The sequence below is a fragment of the Rana temporaria genome, chromosome 3 (genome assembly GCF_905171775.1).
Source record: "Rana temporaria chromosome 3, aRanTem1.1, whole genome shotgun sequence".
NCBI lineage: Eukaryota > Metazoa > Chordata > Amphibia > Anura > Ranidae > Rana > Rana temporaria.
In genome coordinates, this window is record NC_053491.1 from 71,367,588 (window position 1) to 71,386,276 (window position 18,689).

The 18,689-nt window shown below is 44.3% G+C and overlaps 1 protein-coding gene across 4 annotated transcripts in view; it reads right to left on the reverse strand.

The window, feature by feature from the left end:
* Positions 1 to 14,763: 14,763 nt before the first annotated feature.
* Positions 14,764 to 18,689, reverse strand: part of NEDD4 (NEDD4 E3 ubiquitin protein ligase) — a 199,855-nt gene continuing 195,929 nt past the window's right edge. For all 4 annotated transcript variants that reach the window (XM_040342736.1, XM_040342734.1, XM_040342735.1 and 1 more), the window contains 2 exons: positions 17,707 to 17,779; positions 14,764 to 17,627 (listed from right to left, as the gene is read on the reverse strand). In XM_040342736.1, the coding sequence (XP_040198670.1) occupies positions 17,525 to 17,627; positions 17,707 to 17,779 (176 nt within the window). In that variant the 3' untranslated portion in view covers positions 14,764 to 17,524. The remainder of the gene's footprint in view (positions 17,628 to 17,706; positions 17,780 to 18,689) is intronic.

Sequence of the window (18,689 nt, forward strand, 5' to 3'; positions counted from 1 at the left end):
TACCCAACTAGCAAAAATAAAGTATATAGTTCCTTTTAAAGCATAACATCTCTGATATAGCACAGTCATGTAATATATGAAGAAGCAAGTAGCACATGCAGTTGGCTAACTGTAAGAATGACCTGTGTTTTTTTTTGCCTTCCTCTGGATCAACTGTGGGTATGGAGCTGGGTGTATGGGATTGTATTGTGTTTTTTTTTTTTTTTTTGTGGTTGAACTAGATGGACTTGTGTCTTTTTTCAACCTGACTAACTATGTAACTATGAAGTAATAATAATAACGCAAACAGCAAAAACACACATGTACAATCTGGTCAGAGTGTAATATTTTGTGTGTAACCAGCAGGTGCATGGAGCACAGTCAAATCTCTAGAACAAAAATATACAGATATTCTGCTTTGTGCTATCCTTCCAGGGTAAACCACTTGTACCTTGTAGCAACTATTGATTTTGTTTTCATTAGGCATATCGGATTATAATAACTGCTACAACTATAGGCAAAACTTTTTTTTCCATTTTTTTAAAAAAATAAACACATTTTTTCCCCATTTTGGATAGAGTAAGGGAGGGTTATAACCCCTGTAAGTTTAATTTTTTACCATCTTTGTCCCATTGGGGACATTTCCCTTCACTTCCTGTCCCATAGCCAAAACCGAAAGAGAAGAGGAAATTCCTGTTAATTAATGGAATTTCTTGTGGACCCTCATCCACTCCACGCTGTAAGAACAGCAAAATCCGGGACACCACGTATGTACGGGGGTGCCATTTCATCTCTTCACACATAGAGATGTAGGCCTTCCACGTACGATGGTAAATCCTTTGTGAAGTAGACTTCCGTGCACGCAGCATGGTAGAGACCACCGAGCCTGACAGGCCCCGATCCTTCAGTACCTGGCTCTCAACAGCCACGCCGTTAAAGCCAGCGACTGTAAAGCAAGATGGAAGATCGGACTCTGCGACAGAAGAACTTCTCTCAGGGGTAGACGCCAAGGGGCGTCTGCCACCAGACGCACCAGGTCTGCGTACCAGGAGTGGCGCGGCCAATCTGGGGCGATCAGGATTGTTGGAATCCCTTCGGCTTCCACTCTGCGCAGCAGGCGAGGAAGAAGCTTCAGAGGAGGGAAGGCGTAAATTAGGCGATAGTGACCCCAAGGTGCCAGCAGCGCGTCTGACGCGTCGGCCCACGGGTCCTTCGACCTTCCAATTGAGAAGGGACGCTAGAAGGTCCACGTCTGGAGTGCCCCACTTTTGGCACAGATCTCTGAAACACCTCCGAGTGGAGTGACCACTCTCCTTGGTCCAGTGTTTGGCAACTTAGGTAGTCGGCTTTCCAGTTCAGTACCCCCGGAATGTACACGGCCGACAGAGCCGGAACGGTCCTTTCGGCCCACCGAAGGATATACGCGACCTCTATCGATGCAGCTGAGCTCCGTGTGCCTCCCTGATGATTGATGTACGCCATGGCCATGGCGTTGTCGGACTGAATCCTGACCGGTCAGTCCTGCAGCTCCAGGGACCACCTGGCAAGGCACAACTTGATTGCTCTGAGCTCCAGTACATTGATTGGAAGGTGGGACTCCTCCTGAGTCCAGCGCCCCTGGGCCGAGTTCCCCAAACGCCCCCCAACCAGAGAGGCTGGCATCCGTCGTGACCACTGTCCAATGGCACGGCAGAAACGACTTCCCGGTCCGAAGCACCGGAGACATCAGCCACCACACCAGGGAGGACTTGACCAGTTGACTCAACTGAATCTGGTAATCCAGAGATGAAGGGAGCTTGTCCCAACATGACAGAATTTCCTTCTGCAGCACCTGGGTGTGGAATTGGGCATACGGAACTGCCTCGAAAGAGGCCACCATCAGACCCAGAACCCTCATGCAGAATCAAAGAGATGACTTCTGGGTCGACAACTGCTGCACCACAGATTGCAGTGTCTGAAGTTTCTCTTTTGGGAGAAAAACTCTCACCTCCGCGGAATCCAGGACTAACCCCAGGTATTCCAGTCGCTGAGACGGAACCAACACTGACTTCTGGATATTCAGAAGCCAGCCGAACTCTCGCAGAGTCTGACACGTGATAGACACTTCCTCTTCTAATTCTGAGCTTGAGGAAGCTCTCAGGAGAAGGTCGTCCAGATATCCTACGATAGCGATACCGCGCTGCCTCAGCGGGGCTAGGATCAGGGCGAGCACCTTGGTGAAAACCTGTGGTGCCGAGGCCAGGCCGAACGGGAGGGCCACAAATTGAAAATGGTCCTCTCCGATCGCAAAGCGCAGAAACCTCTGGTGCTTTGTGCATATGGGAACATGTAGGTATGCGTCCATGATATCCAAGGACGCCATAAAGTCCCCCTGATGCCACTACCGAGTGAATTGACTCCATCCTGAATTTTTGCACTTTGACAAAACAATTGAGGGCTTTGAGGTCCAGGATTGGACGGACCCCTTCCTTCTTGGGAACTACAAACAGATTGGAGTAAAACCCCTGAAACCGTTCCATCGAGGGAACCGGCACAATCCCTCCCCTGACCAGAAGATCCTGGACAGCCCCTGACAGATCCTTCCGGCGATCTGGAGGAAGCTGGAGGTTGGAAGGAAAAAATCAGTTTGAGAGAGAAACTCTATCTTGCACCCGAGGAAACTACTTCGTAAACCCAACGGTCGGAAAGAAGAGACCTCCACCAAGCCGCAAATTCGCGAAGCCGGCCCCCCACTCGAGACACGGGCGGAGCAGACCTTCATGCAGAAGCAGGTTTGTCTGCAGGCTTGTTAGGCTTGCGGTACCAGGGGCGCTTTTGCCCTGCAGCAGGGTCTTAGCACCTTGAAAACTTTTTCCTGCCGCACTGGGCGGGCGAAAAAAACGCTTGGGGGTAGTAAAGGAGGGCCCTTGCTTATGGCGAGGCTCTTCCCAGACTGTGGGAGCAGTGTGCTCTTACCACCTGTGGCATCCTTTATGATGTCATCCAGGGACGCCCCAAAAAGCCGTTTACCCTTAAAGGGTAAATCCACCAAGGCCTTCTTTGAGGACTGGTCCGCAGACCAAAACTTCAGCCACACAAGGCGACATAGTACCACCGCGTAGGCGGAGGCCCTGGAGAGCAAAGGGAGCGTATCCAGGGCCGACTCACAGAAAAACTTCAGACCCTGAACTAACTGTTCAGCCAGGTCCACACAGGTCTTGGAAGCACTCTGCGCCTCCAGCTTATGTAGCAAGAACTTTGCCCATTCGGTAAGTGTCTGCGACACCAGAGTCCCGGCCAAAACCGGTCTAACTGCCGAACCCACAACTGTGAACATGGAGCGGGCCACAGCCTCCACTCTCCTGTCTGCGGGGTCCTTAAAGGCGGGAGCCTCTTCCACAGGCAACGTGGTGGCTTTGCTCAATCTGGACACGGGAGGGTCCACTGACGGAAGAGAGACGCACTTTTTTTAAAAAGTCCTCCTCAAAGGGATAACGGGTCGCAAAGTATTTAGGAACAGCAAAAACTTTCTGCGGCGTATCCCATTCCTTGTATAACAATTTGTCCAAATATGGAACACACGGAAACACTCTTGCGGTGCGGGGTGGCTTGTGGAACCCAAAAGGGACCGGCACATCCGATGCCTCCGCCGAATCGAGGCAAACGACTCCAGAGTAGGGGTGCCATGCTGTGGAATGCCCTCTCCTTGGAACTTAAGATGACACCTAACCTGCTCCTCTTCAGAAAAAAACTAAAGACGGAGCTGTTCGTCCAGGCCTATGGATAAATGTATATTCTTTTCTCTCTCACAGTCCGCCCCCTCATTGAAGGGGCCACTTGCCTCTCTAATAACTATGATGTCTTCTACCCCATCCTCTAGTGTCCCCACTGTTCCTTTTTTCTTTTATATTTTTTCTCATACACTTCACGGCTCTTTCCTCTTGCTCCCCTAAGGGCTGGATACCCTTTCCTTTCACTGCCCTCTCTTCCCTTTTCTCTCTCTTCCTCACCACGGATTGATTGAAAGTTACATCTAACCAGCGACGCTCACTTCACAGTGGGCATTTGGCGCCTAATTAAGCTCAAAAATCAATCAATCAATCAAATCCTCAAGTTTCTGAGTATCCCGCACCGCAGAGATAAGAGCTCCAACAAATTCCTTATCATGCACCGACCCTGAAGCAGAGTCATCCTCACTGTCCGTGTGGGATAAGCCTGCATCATCTGACATGACAGAACCAGAGCCAGACGCAATAGCAGGGCCTGATTCTGTGTCAGAGACATCCCCAGAAGCAGGCTCAGGGAGGGGGCGCTTTTTTCACCCCCTACTGGCCACTTGTCGCTTCAATCCTGGCGAGAAACGCCTCAAGGACTGCCGTCATAGCCTGTACAGAGGTGGCAGGGGCATTAAGGGTTAACTCAGGCATTGCTGGGGTAGAAGCTCCTGGTTCAGGCTCCATGTTGCCCCCACCGCTATGCCTCCCTAGCACTGCAAGGCAGAAAAACCCACCAGTCACCTCCCGGCTGCAAAACAGAAGGCAGGGGACCCCCAGGGAACTCACCACCCACCCGGATGCAGTGTGAGCTGCGCTGTCCCTCAGGAAGTGATTTGCGGGCTTTTGCTGCGCTATTTCAGGCACTAGAGGCCAAGACTTTTCCAAGATGGCCGTCGTCTGAGGTAAAAAAAAACACCATGTGGGCTACAAGAAAATGTCTGCCGAACTATGCAAGCCACGTCCGTGGCAAAATGGCGGCCATGCGCAGTTTAAAAACACAGTGACACTGAAAAAACACACGGCCAGCACACACAGCAACTCCTCAAACACAAAAAAATCACAGCACCCCACAGCACACGGTCCCCGGGAAGCGATAGAACCCCAGGAGAGCTCCCCCCCTTACAGCCGCCACCCAGTATGGGGAAGGAGGGAGAGGAAGGGAGAGAGGAAAGCAGGGTGGACCCTCATTCGACCTCCCCACCAGCCATACCACCTTGCCAGGGCAAGGGGCCTACTTACCCGTCCTGTGACCACCGGCTGAAGGCATTCCGGACAGAACCAACGTCCGCTAAACGGCATGGCTGTCGGCCAGACACACTGTGACAAGGTCATAGAGACCGGTCATGTGTGCCCTGGAACACGTAGTTCCCCGGCCACCCCTGGAGCAATGGGGCATGTCATGGATGACCCAGAGCTGAGGGCCGGCACACACTCGATGGCCAAACATGGGGGGACTACAAGAGTCAAGACCAAGCCTGTCACCCAGTCGGCAGTTGATAGAATCTCAGGATTCAAAAATGCAGGAACAAAACAAACAAAAATAAAAGCGAAAAAAATCTCAAAAAAAATCCAGAGTACAGGGACTCTAGAAGGCCATGTCTCTCCTGACGTTAGGCAGAAAAAAACTGGAGCTGCTGAGGCAGAGTGTGGGTTATACCCAGGGGACCACGACCCCTGGGAGGAGCTGTACTGAGGAAAATGTTTTAACACTTAAAAGTGCTGTTTTCTGCCTAATCTCTCATGGAAGGAAAGGAATATATACCCTAAGGTCAAAGGCTGCTGTGTCCGTCCATGAACGGAAGAGAAAATAAGATTTTTTAACTCACTGTAAAATTGTTTGCTTGGAGTCCATTGGGGGATGCTTAAAGCTAGCATCAGTTGAGACTGAAAGCTCCACCGGTTAGGAAAAATTTAAGAACAGGGGACTGTGTGGCATGATCTATTTGAAAAACCAAGGCTTAATGTGGAAAGATCAAGAAACACTCACATAATCAGTGAATTAGGTCTTGAGGGGGAAGCTGGCTTACCTGAGGCACCCCAAAATGAAGAAAAAGTGATAAAATAGATTAGTCTTTTTTTCAGTAGAGGTAAAAAAAAGATGACCATCATCCTAGGACACCTTCCTAGAACACTAGGTTTTCTTTGGCTGGCCTAGAGTTTTTGTTCATCAGTGTCCAATACTCTTGTAGGCAGCAGTACAACTGAAGGTGAACAACTTTCTATGTCCCTCAATGAACAATAACATTTAAATCTTGTTTTTGGGTTAAGAGGCACTTTATTAAAAAAAATAAAAAATTACAAGGATGCATCTATCATGGAATCATTTACCCAGCACGATATAAGAAGTGTCCATACCAAGAGGGGACTATCTGTGGAAGTCTGCTGGAAAGAGATCTGATCCAACTCCAACTAAATGCTGGAATGGGGATTCCTCTGAGGTGTGAGATAGTTCTGAAGAACATGAGATCCAGAAATATGTGCAGTTTGTGTAGGCAGTATACAGCACATAAGCAGAGACAGCTATCCTGACACCCAATGTCATCATTACTTCAGTATTGAAGAACAAAGTCATTTTCTACGCACGCTTACTAAACCCAGCAGCTGAGCAGGCAGGAATTACAGCAATGCTGTGGGATGCTGACATACATATCAAATTACCACCTCGTAAGGGCTCTTTTTATATCTAAGGATGATGGACAGCATAGATATGAATGCAACAAGTCTACAGTATATAAGCATGTATTCAATAGCATTGGTATCAAAGCGCAATTGTACCCCAAACATATACTACACGTTTGTATGTTTGCTGGCAAGTTGAATTACATGCTGGCTTCTTATTATCATGGCCAAAAGTATGTTAACATCCCCCTAAACAAGTTCAGATGTTTGCAGTGAATGATACTTTTAATGCTGCAGTCAGGGCCGCTGATGGAGAGTACCACCGGCCCCTATTAGGGGGCCCGGGTTGCAGAGGGATCGGTGCTGTGGGACGGGAGAACAATAACAGAAAACATGCACTGTCTCTCTCCCTCCAACAGCTGAAAGCTGGTTCCCACCCCCACCCCTCCCTGACACTGGCTTTCAGCTGATGGAGGGAGAGATACAGACACCGTGCATTGTCCTCCCGTCCTGTCGCATCGATCCCTCTCCATGTGGCCAGGACCCCACTCGTCCCCTCACAGCGCTGCCTGCTACCCTCTCCCACTGGCTGCTGCGCGCACCCAGACAGATGAAGAGTGAGGGGAGGGGCCAGTAAATATGTAATTTACCAACCCCTTCCTTTTCTGAATTGGACAGAGTAAGTGATCGCTACGGTGTCCATTCATAACTGAGCATAGTAAACGGTGTTGTAACGGTCACCACCGTTTACGACCTTCCATCCCATCCACGACAGCTCATCGACACTCCACAATCAGGCAAACGAACACGACCCATAAGAATTCCCCCCAGACACGAGACACACAGCTCTGTGCTTATGGTTTCAAATGTAATGACACTTTAATGGTTTCTTCTCAGCTTTTTTATGCAGTTACAATCATGTGACAGTATTCAAAGGGACAATGAGATCTCCACCCCCCTAATCACACACCAAGGCTAATTACTAACCATTCTAGACGTGTCGGCGCCAGCCTATAATTATCATGATCTCATCACTGCACATTCCTTCATTAACAGCATAACAAACAAAACACCATCACACACTGAGTTCCCTAGGCAGACGTTCCGTCTCCGCATACAGCTTGACACCTATTCACACCTCTGAGCATCAATAGGCTTTAGACAGTGTTATCACACATTTAAAGGCCTTTCCAGAGCCAGCCTTATTTAACATGTTAACAGTCTTCACAGAGAGATGAGTCACTATTGACTGGTTGGGTCACAATTAACCAACTTGCAATCGCTCAAGATCCTGCAATATGAACTATTATTGATGTCCCATCTCATGTAATATATGAATTATGATTAGCCACCCTATGCCCAAAAGGGGCACAGGGTAAACCTAGACCCAAGAGTTCTTAGGGCCGCTGGAACAGGAGTATCCCCCATCCCTCAAAAGTCTCTGGGTGTCACGGGTCATCCTGTTACATCTCTCCACTTTCGGTGGGAGACTGACACAGGAGGAGACCCCAGACGGGTTGACTCCGAAGTCAGTCAGTAGATCCAGTCCCTCAATGCTGGTACCCATACAGTACCCCAAATAAATTGCTCCAAACAGAGCATTACTCACCCTGCCAACCTCTGTCTCTCTCAGAGAACCTGCCTGCCGCTGGGGAGAGGCCTGGACTGGCCCTTCTCCCTGGAGTCCTTTCAGCCGCTGGAGAGAAGACAGGGTGACTGGGCTCAGTCCATCATGTTGTTGGGGATCTGGGCCGACTGTAGTCCCATCCACTGGTAGGTGAAAATCCCCCGATGCTTGCAAAGCCAAGCCGACATCCTCCTGTCTCAGTGACGCACCATTTTCTGGGGTTGTGTCAGCGGAGACCACAGTCCCATCCACTGCCCCAGGAACTCCCTTTCCTGCTAGGTGAGAGCAGAGGCTTGTGGCACTCTGCTCTGTTGCCAGCTCTTCTGCTGGGTCGCTTTGAGTGGAGACCACAGTCCCATCCACTCCCACAGGAACTCCCTCTCCTGCTAGTTGAGAGCAGAGACTTGTGGCACTCTGCTCCATTGCCAGCCCTTCTGCTGGGTCGCTTTGAGGGGAGACCACAGTCCCATCCCCCGATGTCAGCTCAAGCTGCAGTTGTGTGCAGCAGCCAGTAGCATCCTGCCCTGCCGCCAGATTCAGCTGGGAGTAAAAAAATTTTACCACCACAGCTTGTTGCTGGGGAGAGGGGCCAATTGCCCCGGCTCCCTGGAACTCCACTTTCATGGTGACTAGCATCTGTGCCTCTCCCCTCTCTTCAGTTGGTGCTGCTGTGACTTCTGCTGCTGCAGCACCTCTTTGCTGTAGCCAAGTGGCATCCACAGCCGCTATAACCGGGTCTATGATCTCCGGTGGAGGATTAGGTCCATACTGTGCCAGTCCACGTCTAACAGCGCGGTCAAAAAACTCTTCATCGGGTGACCTGTCTGTTATGCTGGGCCTTTTAGCTCTATCCATTTGGACAAGCTCTGTAATAATGTCCCTTCTCTTACGATTGCAGGCCGATCTGCCCGGCTCTCCAGTAAGTCCTTGAGGGAAGAGAGCTTCAGCCGTTCATACAGCGTCTCCATTGTCCTGTGTCCTTGTAGCCGTCCTTCTGCCGATGGAATTATCCCACTGCTGTGCCACCAATTGTAATGGTCACCACCGTTTACAACGTTCCATCCCATCCACGACAGCTCATCTGACACTCCAACAGACATCAGACATCCCATTTGCCCAGAATCAAGACGAGACACAGCTCTGTACTTGTTCCAAATGTAATGATACTTTAATGGTTTCTTCTCAGCTTTTTATGCAGTTACAATCATGTGACAGTATTCAAAGGGACAATGAGATCTCCACCCCCCTAATCACACACCAAGGCTAATTACTAACCATTCTAGATGTGTCGGCGCCGGCCTATAATTATCATGATCTCATCACTGCACATTCCTTCATTAACAGCATAACAAACAAAACACCATCACACACTGAGTTCCCTAGGCAGACGTTCCGTCTCCGCATACAGCTTGACACCTATTCACACCTCTGAGCATCAATAGGCTTTAGACAGTGTTATCACACAATTAAAGGCCTTTCAAGAGCCAGCCTTATTTAACATGTTAACAGTCTTCACAGAGAGATGAGTCACTATTGACTGGTTGGGTCACAATTAACCAACAACTTGCAATCTCTCAAGATCCTGCAATATGAACTATTATTAATGTCCTCTCATGTAATACATGAATTATGATTAGCCACCCTATGCCCAAAAGGGGCACAGGGTGAACTTAGACCCAAGAGTTCTTAGGGCCGCTGGAACAGGAGTATCCCCCATCCCTCAAAAGTCTCTGGGTGTCACGGGTCATCCTGTTACAGGTGTTTACTATGCTTCAGTTTATGAATGAACAGGAGCATCTGTCTCATGTTTATTGTTCTTCAGTGCAACTGAGAAAGCATCTAAAGACTGTGTCCTCAATACCTTACTCTGTCTTTAAAGGTGAGATGTCAGGTATCTGTTCAGACCTCTGATATTTCATGACATTTTTGAAATTCGGTGGGCTGTCAGGTAGGCTGTATGGGGCCCCATGAATAATATACAGAAAAATACCTCGCTGCCCTATAGGTAAGCCGCTAACACTACAAATAGACAAAGAGCAAAAAAACTTGAAAACAAAAAAGTGTAGCGCTAATTAAGTTAGGTTGGCATAAAACTTTAAATTACAAATATGACAATAAAAGTGAAGTGAAAATGTCCACATAAATAAATGTCCATATGTGAAAAACACGAATAGTGTAAAAATACAAATCTGACTATAGAATAGTCCAGCAATAATATTGGTGAATTCCAAAGCCTGGTGATAACTTCAAAGAGGTGCAGGAGCGTTGAAATTAATTAACGTGAAGAGAAACCACCACCGATAGGTAAGGGGCTTACCAGAGAGTTTGAACCTAGGAGAACCTACGTTTAGATGGGTCAAACAGAGCTTTGTGTGGTAAAACCACGATGCAACCTGGGCAATCCTGTATGTGTCTCCAATGGCTGTAGCAAGAGTGACCAAATGGCAGAGGAATGGAGTTTACCACAGACGAAGATCGCTGGTTACCCGATGGTCTCACTGGACATGATGGTCCAAAAAAATCCCGGATGTGGATGGAAGGGTGTGTACCAGATGATGTCCTTGGGACGAAAAGCATCGGGAGGACCCCATTGTTGCTACTACTTTGCACAAAGCGCTTGTACATCCATCTAAATGTAAGTGTTCTTGCTACATTACATTTTCAACATTCAACACAGTTATGCTATGTGGATGTTTTTTTCTTCCTAATCTATGGTACACACCCTTCCATCCACATCCAGATTTTTTTGGACCATCATGTCCTGTGAGACCATCGGGTAACCAGCTATCTTCGTCTGTGGTATGCTCCATTCCTCTGCCATTTGGTCACTCTTGCTACAACCATTGGAGACACATACAGGATTGCCCAGGTTCCATCGTGGTTTAACCACACAAAGCTCTGTTTGACCCATCTGAACGTAGGTTCTCCTGGGTTCAAACTCTTTGGTAAGCCCCTTACCTATCGGTGGTGGTTTCTCTCACGTTAATTCATTTCAACGCTCCTTCAACTCTAGCACCTCTTTGAAGTTATCACCAGGCTTTGGAATTCACCAATATTATTGCTGGACTATTCTAGTCAGATTTGTATTTTTACACCATTCGTGTTTTTCACATATGGACACTTATTTATGTATTTATGTGGACATTTTCACTTCACTTTTATTGTCATATTTGTAATTTGAAGTTTTATGCCAACCTAACTTAATCAGCGCTACACTTTTTTGTTTTCATGTATGGGGCCCCATGATTTCTAACGGCTGCCCTTGATGCAGCATACAAAGACATTTTGAATGATTGTACACTTCCAACCTTGTGGCGACAGTTTGGGGAAGGACATGTTATTATGCACATGAGATAAGAAGCAACAACAAATATTGCAGGAAAACTATCTTGAGAAATACCAAAGTAGTAATTGGTAGCAATCCAATACCATATGTTTTGTGTGGAGGGGTGTGTGAAGCCTAAGGCCGGCCATCAACACATGGTGTGTGAAGCCTGAGGCTGGTCATCAACACACACAATGTTGACAGGGAAATCAGAAAAATTGCCTTCTCCCGGGGGGGAAGGGTGTGTGGGGGAACCCATTCCTGCCAGATGAATATAATGCTATAGCCACTAGCGATAATCGCAAGAGAATCCATCAGACTTGTTGCACCCAAGCTGATTGATCAATCGAGGCTGCCCATTAAGGAACCATTCAGCAGGAACTGTCCAAGAATCGAATCGTGTATGGCCGGCAGCAAGAGCTCTGTTCTCCTATTGCTGCATATGGCCCAGAACTCTCATGACATCAGTTGTGTTCTGGAAAATCTATTTCATCATAAAAGCCACTTTATCTCAGTTATCTTCCATGATAAACAACAAATTGAATCAGTCCATTTACACTTTCCTTTTTCACCAACAGAATATACTGTAATCAACATACATAAATAAAAGCAGACAAGAAAAACTTTAACAATAAATCTATTTATTTACTGTTTAAAGGATTATTACTATGTGTTAGCATTTCAGATTAGAAATTATTAAACAAATATGCCAACATTTGAAATTATACTTTTGCTTCTCTATGTCAATGCCATTGTACAAAATATCTCATCGTTTTGTAAAACAATTATCTTGATACAAATTATTTACAAAGTAACACTTTTAAGGAATAAAGTTGCAGCCATATACATCAACATATTCAATGGGATATTACAAAAATCGTTCAAGAAAAATTCTGTTTTCTGTGCCTTTTATCAGGACATAAGGTGCTTCACCCCCTTGTTGAGCATATGCTCCACTTTGTATTGCTGTAAATATGTTGCAGGCTCCTAGAACAGCAGTGCTGCTAGAAGTAGCAATACAATATACAGTCACCAAACAATAAGCAGCTGGGTTCATCTCACTGGTCATTAGTCAGAAAAGCCATACTGGTGGAAAGTTAGATAGTCAACATCTCCTTTCCATGTTACTGCAGTAGTCCCTATGTACTGATTTTATTTTTGAAAACCAAAGTCCAGTGATCATCACTGCATTGTGTAAATGACAATTGCATATTTTTTTTTTTTTTTTTACTGCATAGTAACATATCAGCCCCAATTCAAGATTGCATAAATACATCAGGACACAATATACAATCACAAGCACAAGCTTGTATATAGGATATCAAAAGGTAAAGTGTCTTAAGCTCCTGAAGTGTTACGTTGGACCTGCCACCTGCACTTAAGAGAGAAAGCCAGTTTGTAGTTTGTAAATATTTAATCTGCAAGACATGCAAAGGAGATATCAGAATAGAGATATTTTGAATCTGTCACATGCTAAGAAATCGATCCGCTGGAATCCAGTCCAACGGATTGATCCGCTGGTCTGTACAGACTCACCGGATCAATCCGTCCGAATCCATCCCCCGCATGCGTCGTAATGATTCGACGCATGCGTGGAAGTCCTTATATCACAGCGTCGTGCACGTCGCCGCGTCATCATCGCGGCGACACGTCACCGCGGACGGAATTCCGCGGGGATTTTGATCTCATGGTTAGTACAACCATGAGATCAAAATCCGCCAGAGGATTTATCCGCGGAAACTGACCTCCGGACCGTTTCCGCGGATCGATCCTCTTGTGTGTACTAGGCCTTAGTCTTACACATTGGGGTTGATTTACTAAAGCTGGAGAGGGTAAAATCTGGAGCAGCTCCGCATAATAGCCAAGCCGCTTTAAACTTCAGCTTGTTCGATTAAAGCGGACCTTCAGTAATGTTTTCAACTTTCCATCTATTAAATCTTCTGCCCTTGTTGTTTTAACTTTGGATAGTAAAACTTTTTTTTTTCTGCCAGTAAATACCTTATACAGCCCACTTCCTGTTTCTTGTCTGGTAAAAAGCCTAGGCTTATGACATCATGCACAGCTCTCTTTCTATCACTCTCGTGAGAGTTTGCCAGGAAGGGAGGTCTGCCTCTGTGTGTCTGTGTAAATCCAGGAAGTTAACAGGCAGCAGCTTCAGCTGCCCACAGTTAAAATGGTTTCAGCCAGACTCAGTATAGGGAGATTTGCAGATCTGTAGCATATTTGGAAAGTACAGAATCTCAGTGTATATATATATATATTTTAAATATGCAAAGTGGTTGGAGGAAAGCGGCAGAATGGCAAAGCTGTTTTTATTACAAATCATGTGAGCAGACTGCAGTTCCTCTTTAAGGTTTGACGACAACATGCAAGCTGATTGGTTTCTATGCAGAGCTGCACCAGGATTTTGCACTCTCCAGTTTTAGAAAATAAACCCCACTGTCTTGGGTGTTAGTGAGCGAGACCGGGTAGTCCACAAGCACTGTTCTGACAGTCCAGGTATGACGTCTGACCCAGCAAAGGCATTTGAAGCTAAAAAATGTAAATCCTTCATGGGCAAGGCTACATAGTAAGGCTCGATTCACACCTATGTAGTTTGCTTTTGGTCGTCTCTGCAGTGCTTTTTGCTGTGCGTTTTTGCACATCCAATTTTACAGCAATTTTGCTGCAATTTGCGTTTTTATATGCTTTATTGACAATTCGTTGTTGGGCAGATAAAAAACACAAAGCGCAAATCACGGAAAAAAACACACTACATGCCTTTCTGCAGCTTCTGCGTTAAGTCTATTGAACCAAAAAAAGCACAGTTTTGCATTTTAAAAAGTCCCAAACCCTTTCCAAAAAATGCAGTGGCTGAAAAAAGCATAGATGTGAACGTGCCCCATAGGAAACCATGTTAAATGAACTGTGGTGCAATTCTACAAAAAGCACCAAAAAACACATAGGTGTAAACCGAGCCTTACACAAATTAACAATTATTATTTACATTTTAAGGTGCTGTCCCAACTGGGCTAGTCTAAGGCCACTGACCAGGTGGATGACTGGTCTGTGTCTGGTCCGCTCTGCTCTATGGACGCCTGACCATTTACACCCACCTGCCATCCAATCCGATCGACGAAAGGAAAACTGATGCCCGTCCGTCTGTTTTTAGAGGATCAGATCTCATTGGATATCAGCGAATGAAAACAGACACACATCCGTTCACAACTATTGTTCCACAGACTAGAATGGAGGGTCTGATTGGGTCTGCCTTAAAAACTGTCAGGCGTACCTGATCAGTCCACTTGTGTGAAAGGGGCTGAGGACCAAATTTTTGGGTCTAAAGCCTTCTAGAGTGTCACAAGGAAGAACAATTAGGAAGTTTATTCTACATCAGACATGGTATGATTAGCTTATTACAAATTGTTGCAGCAAACACACAGGGCGGTTATTGTGTGAACATGTTAGAACTTTGTTGTACAAAGCTCTCTATCTGTACGGCCAGATTTAATTACAGTAGTAAGTATGATCACACACGAAGCTACTGTCATCTTTCTCGAAAGTACTTGTTGAACTGACAAAATGGCTTTCTCTATAGTATAGGCACAGTCCAAAAAAAATAAAATCAGTGAAGATTTAAAGTTTAACAAAAAAAAAATGGAAATTGTATTGAGGTTAACAAAGGAAAAACAAATTGTAAGGTTCCACAAAGTAAAATAACTTAAGTGTAGAAAAAGAACACCAACACACCGAGCGACAAAGTGAACATAGACTACTCACATTACAAAATTACTTTGGTTACTTGGTATTATAACACATTATTTGGTAACTAGGCTAAAGACTGAGTATGTACATGTATATATAAATATATATACACATATACATACGCGAACTAGATTAACTGTAAACTTATAAAAAGTCTGTAAACAAATCTATACCGTAAAACTGTGCAAGGTTGCAAGATTTCATGTACACGCTAAGTAAGCGGTCTACATACTAACACATCTTGCTCCTCGTTACCTAGAACACAGATTTAATTTACATTTGTGTGAACATATTTTATACAACATAGGAAAAAATATAACAGCTTTCTAGCCTGAGAAAATTTCATTCTAGGTTCCAACAAACACAGGACACAATTCTAACAAAAACAGAAATAGAGAAGAAAATAGGAATAATGTGTTGTGGGGCAGCACTGCTTATGAAATAAAAGAAATGTGACAATAGTAATACTTGGGGAGGGAGACTAAAATTAAAAGGAATATATATGGGATGTTTGTAATAAATGGAAAAAAAATGACAAATTATACACAAGAATGTTAGAGAACTGCATTTAGAGTAATATAAAAATATCCTAAAAATATATATATTTCGTTTCTTTTTTTTTTCTTTAAACACAATCAATGGAGTTTTTGGGGTACCAGTTTTGCACAGCATCTGCTGTTTACATGGATGTTTTACCCCCCTGTGGTTCAAAAGAATGATGTAGTTATGTGTTAAGGAGGGAGATCCCAACTCTAGACTTTTTTAGTTTGTCAATGCAAGGTAGTGCTCCTTGCTGCAAAGACAGCATGAATGTACACACTCTTGGGGTTAAATGTAAACTGGCAATCAGTTGGAAAACAGACTTCAGACATTAATGCAGTAATTTGGTAAAAAAAATAATAAAGCACATTCATTGTATTTCATGGCTACGTGCAAATACAGGACCTCTCCTAAACCATATTCACAAATTTGACACCAAAATAGGTACCAAATCATGGACTGGTCAGATGAGCTTGTGCATTCTTACATGTGAAAGGCTTTTTTAAAAGTGTTAACTTTTTTATTAACTTCAGGACCTCTGGACGTGTGCATATCTTTTGATTTGTTAGCCTAAATGGAGATCTGACTCCCACAACTAATCAGGTTTGGGCTACTTTTGCAGCCACAGTGATCACTATCAACCCTTTTTACAAGTGTGAAATTCAGAAGAAAAGGATGTGTGTCATTTTGACAACATCCCATAAGCACGCCATACCCTTTTCAGACAATTTTAAACACTTTTCGTCTACTGAGAATTGCACATATGATTGCAAGTAATCGCTAAAAGGATAAGTAATCTCGCACTCCCAAGTTTGGGCGATCACCAGATACCAGTCAACTGTTTCAACAACAGTTCACTGAAAGTAACTGGATTTTTTCCCGCAAGGTTAGATTGGAGAAATTGTAATCCCATCTCCACGCTAATGATTAAGGCCACCATTTTATGTCAGATTGGGAGACAAATGTCTCACAATTGTGACTATGCATTCACACCATGCCAGACAGACACCCGGTTGGGACTACTATTGAAATATAATTAAAATGAATGAAAAAAGAAGATTATTATGAAGAAAATACAATGGGATTTGTTACTAGTAGACAGTTCTTTAACTGTTATATTAGTACATCTACTGTAGTAAGTGTATTTATTTTTTCTCTTATGCATTCAATATTACAATAGCTGTTTAAATAATGTACATATTTCAATTGAATGTGAATTTTGGGCAGTTATAACATTTTAAGTGCTAAAAATGTTTTTGGTTTTGTTGATCAGAAAAATAATTTTCGAAATGAATATTTGGCAGGTTTGTTTGGGGTACATACCTTTTACATTAGTTGTGAGGTAATCTGCAAAATTTTAAACTTTACGTTGTGTTAAATAAACATGATAGCTAAGAGATGTTTACATATTATTTCTAACGATCACAAGCCATATGTATACAAAAAACTCAAATTCAAATGATATCCGGCAAAAATGAAAAAAGTTGGCCAAACGATTGCAGCAATTGCATATACCAATGTGGTCCTCAAGTGGCTAAAATATCTCTGGTCAAATAGAATGGATAAAAAGGTTCTCTCTATGGCTGGATCTCATGCAGAAGGGGACAGACACAAATTCATTAACCAATCACATGTTTTAAACACTTTTCACAGCTTTTTACTTCAGTAGTTTTGTGATGGTGTAAGTTGTCTACCCTAAGAGGTAACAGTTAAATTAAACCAATGTCACTATAAGGTGAAACACAGGAGGGGTTCAGTGTGGATCTTGCTGTGTTAAATTACAGCAGTACATTTTTCTGGTTGTATTCTTCAATAAACTGAATTTCCAAACAGAATTGCAAAATAACTCTACAGAGGTTCCCCAGGAAAAAAAACAATATTCTCAGCTGTAAACATAGAAATTTTTAACACTTCTCCTTGCAGGCGCAGTCATCCTCAATCCACCCCATCGAAACCTTGAGTATTTTCAATTGCTATGTGTAACTTATCCCACAAGTCCTCAAAAGTCTCATAAGGAGGTAAATCCAATCGGTTAAAGCTAAGAAAACAAAAAGAAATGATCAGGAAAATGTCTGCTGCTCAAATATTTCAAGACAGCAAAGAAACAGAAAACTTACCATGTGTGTGCTCTGGGAAGCTTTTCTGGGGTGCCCCATTTTTCAACTGTAAACAACTGTGGTCCATTTGAGCCTAAAATCAAACGTAATAGGATTTATTAATGACAGACACATTTTCACTGACTACTCTTTAAACCTTAAATGAAGAGAAATAACTAGTATATATTGCAGTTGTATGCAACACCTAGTTCACAATAAGTACTAGACAGTAGTTACTAAATGACCAAACTGTATTTGCTTTGAGAGTATAAAATAGTATAAAAGTTAAAGTGGTTGTAAACCTCAGTCATGAAATCTGAGCAAAGCACATATATCAGTAGTGTTTACTTATCTCTCCCCAAAGCTCTAAGGCCCCGTACACACGACCGAGTTTCTCGGCAGAATTCAGCCAGAAACTCGGTCGGAGCTGAATTCTGCTGAGAAACCCGGCCGTGTGTACACTTTTCAGCGAGGAAGCCGACGAGGAACTCGTCGGGCCGAAAAGAGAACTCGGCAGCTTCCACACTGAACTCGACGAGGAACTCGATGTGTTTGGCACGTCGAGTTCCTCGGACGTGTGTACGGGGCCTTAGTGTTGTTTCTTTCTGGTGCTTCTTTCCTCTGTTATCAACATGAGTCACTTCTGAGAAGTTTTCCGACACAAGATAACATTTGTGCCAGGGAGGGAGCTCAGCACTTAGCAGGTCTATTCACAACACAGTTTTTCTGCAATCAGCTCTTACACACTTTAACTGCAGCTCTCCCCCCTCCTCTGTGATACGAATAGATGCAGAAGAATTTTAATGCAATTCTTCCCTTTTGAAGGGGTGTAGGGAAGAGAGGCTGAAAATAAACAAGTAAAACCTGAAAGATGGCTGTCTTCCTTGTGTATGGATTAAATTAAACTTTAGAGAGGAACTGAATTCTGAAAGCCGCTCAGTAAAAATGTGCATTTTTTACAACAATAATTTTTGAGTATTTATAAAAGGGTAAAACCAACGGCA